The 8,984-nt window shown below is 27.0% G+C and overlaps 1 protein-coding gene across 4 annotated transcripts in view; it reads left to right on the top strand.

Annotated features, from left to right (window-relative positions):
- LOC100568886 (protein FAM49B) overlaps positions 1 to 8,984 on the top strand; it is a 41,302-nt gene that overhangs the window by 25,866 nt on the left and 6,452 nt on the right. The window contains exons 1-4 of one of the 4 annotated variants that reach the window (XM_029491656.1): positions 2,046 to 2,329; positions 2,405 to 2,544; positions 6,753 to 6,977; positions 8,797 to 8,933. In XM_029491656.1, coding sequence (XP_029347516.1) covers positions 6,776 to 6,977; positions 8,797 to 8,933 — 339 coding nt within the window. In that variant the 5' untranslated portion in view covers positions 2,046 to 2,329; positions 2,405 to 2,544; positions 6,753 to 6,775. Of the gene's footprint in view, positions 1 to 2,045; positions 2,545 to 6,752; positions 6,978 to 8,796; positions 8,934 to 8,984 lie in introns of those variants that run through there. The other 3 variants (XM_029491657.1, XM_029491655.1, XM_003241305.4) reach the window with 3 other exon arrangements.

The following is an 8,984-nucleotide window of genomic DNA, read 5'->3' as shown; positions in this document are numbered from 1 at the left end:
ATATCTATGATTTTACCACGGTTTTTTGTTGATGTATAACGCGTTATAACTTATAAGTACCTAATAGATATTATGATATGATTAATTTGGAATTTATTATAGGTACCTATTATAGGTCAATTTTTTTTTAATACCATAGATAAGTATATATATGTCTAATACATAGACTGATATACCGTCTCCGCTCAGAATCGTTTTTCTTATACAGTGATATTATATCATTGAATTCAAATTTAATACTGTCCATTATACAGTGACCCACTTCTAACCTACTGTACAGCAGAGCGACATCCACTTACCCACCTTTTTTGCATTTCAAGTGCATATATTTGATCGCTTTTTTATGACATTTTTAATGCATTTTTTAAGGTTTTTTAGTTTTATTTAACTTTTATCATAGTATACACTAGCTGTTACCATTTTACTTTTACTTTACTATTATTTACTACCTAATTTAAACTATACTCATCTCAAATTAATAATTTAACAAATATATTTTTTTATATCATATAGAAATTGAATGTCATAATACGAGAAGATGAGTTATGACCTTCATATATATTATATGTTATACAACATTAAAACATAATGATTGTCAATTTGTAATTTAAATTTATTAATTTTATTAAAAACATTTATAATTGCAACTCACATAATATATAACTTAATAAAATAATATATTAATAAACTTACATAAAATTATGTTATCAAGAAAATGTTTGTGTTTTTCTATTGGATTATTTTTATTTTATAGGTACTAATATAGTAATATTTACGTATAAACGAAAAATTTGAAAATATTTTCAACTTGATGAATTTTTTAAAATCAACTGAAAAAAAGCTAAGTTATTTCAACTTAAATTAAACTAGTTAAGTTAAAAAGTTAAAAAAAAATTAAGAATAAATTATATTTGTATGTCCTAGGTTAAGTAGATTTGGGGGCTTAAATGATCTGAAAATATCCAATAAAAACCAATAAAAATAATTTGTAAAAATGATTGAAGTAAAACAAATACTACCTACATATAATATTACGTCATATAGTTTATGTTTTTGTAAAACCATATTTAAGGATTATTATCCTTAGTATGAATATTTTAATAACTCAGAAACTACAATCGCCCCTTAAAACCTGATATAGGCTGACGGACGGTCATTGCTCAGAATCATTTTTCGTTGGTATACAATGGTTTTATATTACAGTGACCCACACGACTAAATGTACAACAGAGCATTACCTTCCTGCTTGTCCGCAATTTTTAACATTTACGTTGACCATTAAAAACATAATTTAAACGATTACAGATCGATTTTTTAGGTGATTAAAAACATTAGCTAAAAAGTTAGATAATAGGTAACAATTGTAGGTACCTACTTAGATTATAGTAAATTCATTTTGTTCTTATAATTTACATTTATTATGGTATATTGAAATAGGATAGTAAGGTGACACAAAATTGTTGATACCAGTTATATAATTATTAAACTTTACAAATAGCATTTATTTTATTATCTTAAGTATTGAAATATAAAACGTAGGTACTTACTAGTTTAAAAAACCAGTTTTCAAACAAATATATTATGTATAATATGTACTTATTATATAATATACCTATTTATTTTCTTAGTTTTTTAAACAATCCTAAAAACCACTCTATTATTCAATAACTACGGAAAATAAATTATGCAATCTAAAAGATTTTAATAGGTAGTAATTTCTATTTTATTTTCGAAAATGATTTTTTAAGTCATGTTGTATTAGAACTTAAATGAAAGGTTTTTTTCCAATAAATTAAAAATGTAATAAGTGCCCATAACTACCTATATATTATACAGTATCATTTATTATGGACCGTAATAATATACATTGTAACTTGTAGGCATATCCAATGACAAGCCCCGCCGTGATAATAGTTATTTCACGTTTTCTTACGAAATTGAATGGTCTATTCCACTGTTTAAGACTTCTCAGAATATAATTTTTAAAGAACAAGGCGAGATATTTTATTCAAAGTATGTTACTATATAATTTAATAATATCAAATGTATATTGTAGGGTGATTCGGGAGGTCCACTTCAATTAGAACATGCCAAATACAGGGGCATGTATACACAATACGGGATTACATCTTTTGGGAGATTTTGTGCCGATAAGGATACACCAGGAATTTATACTAGAGTGGCCAATTATATTCCATGGATCGAAAAAATAGTATTTTCAAATGACTGAAGACGTGTAATAAAGTGTAGTAAATAAATCGTTATAATTTCCTATTTAAATTTCTAATCCGCTGAATGAATTACGAGAAAGTCTGATATACAGTTTGTGGTTTGTCAACAATTGTACACAATTATAAATTATAACGCCTTAACTTTTAACTTGATTTCACTTGTTTATTGATAGTAGGTACATTCTACTAACTTGATCGAGAATTTAATCATAAAATGATTATAAATAAAATTCTACAGTTGTTTGTGTCAGTTCCGGGTAAAAGAAAAAAAGGTGGGCAAGTGGATGTCGCTATGCTGTACAGTAGGTTACAAGTGAGTCACTGTATAATGGTTGGTAATAATTTTGAATTTAATGATATAATATCATTTTATAAGAAAATGATTCTGAGCAGAGACGGTATGTCAGTCTAGGTATAAGACATATTATATACTTACCTATCTATATGATATTAAAAAAAAAATTGACCTAAAATAAATAATAAATATACCTATAATAAATTCTAAATTAATCATATCACAATATCCATTAAGTACTTATAAAGCGTTATACATCATAGATATATAATAGTATACTTTAGAAATTCCAAGTACCCATGAATAATATTATACAATCACAACAAAATAACTAAATAGTTATTCTAGGTTTTTTATATGTAATTTCGTAAAAATTTTAACTTAAAATGAGTATAAAAATAAACTGTGCGTATGTATTTTTTAGATTTTTTAGTAGCAGAATTATCTACTTACGTGGAATCTTGTTTTAAATATTCAATCCTTAGATATAAAAGTTGAACATTTTATACATTTTTAACTACAAAATAATTATTCAATTTTAAATTTGATAAATTTTGTCAAAATTTGAACTTTATGTTGTTTTTCCTGGCACTTGTGAAAACTATTGGGAATTTTAAATGTTAACCTCTCCAATGCACCAACAATATTCACTTTCCCATCGAACAAGATACTGAAGTTAAAAATCGAAACATTATTTCGACTACTTATCGTGTACACAGACACAAAAATAAAAAAATAAACCACACATCATTGTAAAATCAATACATTCATCGTTCCACTCAGAATCTAAAATTATGTTGATAAAATCTAAAACTTTTTTAATGGCAAAGATTATTTCACTCATTTAAAAAAAATTATCGATAGATATGGTTAGTAATCTGGGTGGGTCATATTTATTTTTCAAAATAGTTATATTAGTTATTACTTTTAGATTCTGAGTGGAACGATAAATGTTTTGATTTTAAAATGATGTGTTTTTTTTTTTGTGTGTGTAGACACGATAAATAGTTCGAAATAATGCTTCGATTTTCAACTTCAGTATCTTGTTCGATGGGAAGCTGAACATTATTGATGCATTCGGGAGGTCAAATTTTAACATTCCCAACAGTTTTCAAAAGCACCGGGAAAAGCAACATAAACATTTTTGAAAATATTTTTTTACAAATATATATTAGTACAAACATGATAAATAAGAATTCAACGGTTTTATAGTTATTATATATTTGAGAATCGTAAAATATATTTTGAATTAAATAACGATCAAGTACTACGATTGCTTACTAAAAAAAAAATAATATTTGAAATTAATAATTATTATAGTAATTAATAATATTATTTTGATTTTAAGATATATGTATTTTTTATATGTCTGTGATCACATTGATAGAGTGATAAAGTCATCTCTTTGAGTTAACACATTTAAGTTTTTTTATTGATACAACATCTTCAAAATCCGTTGGCTATAAAACATGTTTATTTCTTCGTGATGACGAATTCGCACAAAGGTGTTGATTTTTTTTTCATTAGATGAACATGGGTGATGTTTGTGTGTACAATATTTATACATGACCATATTATTTGTTCTCGTCTTGTACATGATGGGCGATACAGATTTAGAGCTAAAATATTTTCATTTGGTGGAGTTTATTGTTAGATTCCTAGTCCTATAGGCCATAGCAGTTGGTGTGATGATTTGCTCCTTTCTAAGGTGCATCTGTTCGTGTCTTATAGTATACATATATATAGTAAACGAATTAATTCGAAAACTAGAATTTTAATAAATGCTTATTGCATATTTCAAGGTACACCTAAATCAACGCTCAATTGCAATTTCTAAAATTTCATATGCATCTACCGTGCACCTTTACTAAAACATTGGCATCTCACCAGTCATTATACTGTCTACGTATATATTATGTTATAGTCTATACTATAAATATGGCGTAACACTATAACAAAACACAGTTCCCATAACACGAAATTGAATATAAAATGAATAATTTAATATTATATGTATACTAGCACATCATACGACGAATCGTCATATTTTATTCTCTTGAAATACATTTTTATTACCTACTAGCTGATCCCGTGCACTTCGTTTCCCGGCAACCAATAACTATTATTATAAAAGCTTCAAAACCTATGAAACAATTTTTCTGTATGTGTTATAGATATACAGCCTCCGATGTATCTGTGTATCTGTGCCGAGTGGTATACATTCCACCATATTTGTCTACACCGCGTTTGGTTTATATAAACATTTACTTGACGAAAAGTTGTCTTTCCGTAATTGGGCTTTTGGGCGATAAAACCCGGGGTATTTTGTTTAAAACTCCGTGGGGTTTATTATTTCCGATATTGTTCCAACCCCTTGAATACCTATTTAAAGGTGTGCGCGTGCGCGGATCTGTAACGTGTATATTATAATATACGTATAATGTATATAAATGCCTATTTGTATGTTGTCAATAGACACGTATATACGCAAATCATATAATAATATACTAATATACGATAGAAGGTACCTAACTCTGTGTCTGCTGCTGGATTTCTCTTTGTCAGTGAGTGGAAAAACATTAATTCCAATCCGGTGGCGTGGCGGTAAATTGTAATTAAACGGGACTACTATTGTGTTTGTATAATAATATATTGGTAATGAGATCGATTTCGGAGAAATCGAATTGAATCGTAAATAATGACTGTTATTTGATGTGCTTGTATATGCAAATTGATTTACAAATTTCAATCAATCCAAGTTGAGCAACATATTATCTTCGTTGAAAATTAAAATGAAACTAATAAAACCTTTTTCCTATCAAGTCATAAAATAGTTAAGTAAATTATTATCAATAGGTACGCCGGATGCAAGTTGTACACTCTAATATAACTCATCTACTGTACGTTTGTACTGGTGTACACTGTATATGTATGCATATAATATGTATAAAGTATAGGTATCATAGATATCTACTACACTTTTAAAATAATTTATTCATTTTCTATAAATGCTATTAATGGGTTTACTTCATAATATTTTCTGAATATCAAATTGTAATTGAAAGTGTAACTTTGAAATATAGGTATAGGTATTAATATAAGTAGTACAAAATAATAATTCAAATTAAAGAAAAAAATCTCGTTGTGCATTTCCCATTACGTCTAACCATTGTCGCGGGTATGGTTTTTATCAATGAGAAACACTTGTAAAAAATACTTATGACTTATGTACTGTACTTAGATATAAAAGAATAATACCGTGGAACGTCGTCTCGTTTAAATAATCTATTCCAGCCATGATTTACGATAACTTTTGTTTGCAAACAGTTTCTTCTACTCTGTTTCCCAAAAACCTCGGCTTCCTTTTAACAAGATGTTTATCGGTTCGCCGATTTCCGAATAAGAGTTTATTTTTTTCTTCTTTAAGAATAGTTTAGGGCTGCAAAACTTTACTAACAGTATAATAAAAATATTTTCGCAAAGTTTTTGTTTGCATAATATTTTTTAAACCACTTCCCTTAAGTAACTGACATGTAACTTTCTATAAGTATTTAAATATTAAGTTAAGTTGAGTGTAACCTTAGGTACTTATAGCATTATCAGAATCCTAAACTAGCTTTTTTATTCAATATATTCTTATAATTAAATAATACGGCGTCCTCTTAATTACGATCTTGTGTAACATAAAAATACGATAATGTAGCAAGTTAAAATGCTTTTTTTACATATATGATGAGTATTTATATTCATTTTATAAGAATAAAAAAATGGGTTTTAACGATATTTTTGATAGCGCATTGGCTTCAAAATATTTTATTTAATAGGATCAGCTAGGTAGCAAAAATGATTTCACCAAAACTATTAGATGACGTTATAATATGAGTTACCGACTTTCTTTATTACGATATATTAGTCATTTAAGTGATTCAGGTTGTTAGTGGTTTTTTTTAAACATATGTTAATATTAATTATTATACTATTGTAATTTATGAGTATTGAACAATCGTTGCTAATAATTATAACCTAGTTATAAATTATTTTAACAGACTTCGCGTTACATGCGCGTTATATTGTTTGCATTATATTTGATAAACGCGTATCGCACTAATGTTTTTTTTATTATTAATATTAGTATTATTATTATCACACCAATTATTTGATCAACTTTGACCGATGACATTTATAAATTAGAACAAATTAATGTTTCATTTAATTTAACATTTTAGATGCCCAACCTACTGAAAGTGAAATGGAACTATTTGACGAGGTCCAAATCGTGCTTACCGAGGCCTCTGACGTGCTTTCCGACCTCAAACATTACTTGGGCGCTGACCAATACATACGAGCAGCGATTAATAACCCAAGTGCCGAACAAAATGCATTGACATGGGAAGCGTTAATGCCTCGAATTCGCACTTTGAGACGATTCTATTTTTTCTCACAAAAAATAGGTAAGTAAAATATATTTGAACATTATAAACGAAAAATCAAGTTATAATTGTTTCGTTGTTTATTATGATAATTGCTTATAATAATCGATAATCAACACTAATCGTATAATAAATATAAATAATACTACATAATATTATCAATAATTCCACAAAATGATTCATTAATGACAGTGGTTCTGCTAGTGATGCAATTATAGCCTCATAATTCTGAGTGGAGCGATTAAAGTTAATAAAAATAACATGTTATATAAATATAAAATAGTATTACAATTAACAATATAATAAATGCTTTGTTTTTTGCAAAATTAATTCAAACTATCGTATCATACTAATAATACAATAAATTACCAATAACAATAAACCTAAATATATTTTGTAATAATGAGACGTCCATAGACATATTAATAAATGGACTGATCGTAGAAAGAGAGGTTCGTATACCAACATTGTTAGAAAGAAATAGCATACAACTTAAGACGGTCATAAAAGAACAAATTACATATCATGGAGTATAATATTTTAAATTTTATATATAGTAATATTAATATTTAACATTTATATTATTATCATGATCATCCATAGACAAATTATTGTGTTATCACCTCCAAATTTTGCTTGTCATTCCATGATATCTAATTTTTTGCTCTATGATTTTCTTAAACTATGCTCTATCTCTTTCACATTCATGTTTAATATCTTTGATTTCTTTCTAACAATGTTGGTCTCACGGTGACATAGGCGGGGTGTGTGGGGGACGCAGTCCATTTATTAATATGTCTATGGAGACGTCTGACCGTCTCCGCTATAGGCTCTTCGTATGAAATTATTAACATCAAATTACAATTTAACACATCCATTTCAGTTACCTACCTATTCAATGACGAGATACACTCGACAGTCGACACCTACTCTACAACTAACCGACTTCTCCGTTTTTACAACACTAATACAATTTTGGTTTTCAAAAAATAAAAACCAATTTTTGTTGTTACAAATCAAAAACAAAAATATTAATTTTAAAATGTTTTAAATTTCATAATCAATTAAAATTTAAGTTATTTAATATACATTAAAAAAGCTGATGAAAATAATTTCCCTAATACGTATCACTATAACTACAACTATATATTTTATATTTAAATTTAAAATAGATAAATAATAACGTCATAATAATTGTTATTATAATCATTTTCTGATTTAGCGATATCGTATGTTTGTTGGGCTATCTATCTACCAGAATGCGGTATACCGTCGTTTTGTGTACTACATAACTATAATAATTGATACTAGTAGGTATTGCTTCCTATCTAACAATATTTTGTGTTTTAATAAAACTGGGATATCCACATTATCGTATTATCTGAAACCACTACACACATTATATCTTTATACTTGGCAGTGTTAATGTTATAAAATCAATTCTATTATAGGTAACAATAACATTTTAGTTAGTTTAGTGTTGTTACTCGTTTATTGTGTAATGGTGAGTTACTCCAACTAGTATTGTTGATTATAATCAACTTTTTAAAATGTTTGTAAAATAATTGCTTTTACATATTTTAACTGAAAAATCCATAATTAAATTACACATTTATTAATTATTAATATATGTAATAATTTTATAGGTATTAAATGTTTTTAATTCATTTAATATTTTTGGATTATTTCAATTTTATTTTGATAATTATTTCATTTAAAATCATTAAATCGAATTAAATTTGCATTGCGTAGACCACATATTTTTTAGTTAGACCTCATATTGGGAGATCGCCTTTTTTGAATTCCGCATAAAGTTAATTAAAACACACCTTTTTTCCAGCTTTCGTTGTACCTCAAATTCTAACTGAAATATGTTCAGATGATATAACCCCATCTTTACACCTAGAAAATCAACAAGCTCTAGTCAAACAATTTTCCGAGATCATTGAGTTTGTGTTGAAGTTCGATGAATATAAAGTATACTGTCGTTGGCAGCATTTCGTCGGAAAACTTTATTAAAAGTTGTTT

Source organism: Acyrthosiphon pisum, chromosome A3 (genome assembly GCF_005508785.2).
Source record: "Acyrthosiphon pisum isolate AL4f chromosome A3, pea_aphid_22Mar2018_4r6ur, whole genome shotgun sequence".
Classification (NCBI taxonomy): Eukaryota; Metazoa; Arthropoda; class Insecta; order Hemiptera; family Aphididae; genus Acyrthosiphon; species Acyrthosiphon pisum.
Note: the sequence above shows the minus strand (reverse complement) of the source record. Positions and strands in the feature narration are given on the sequence as shown.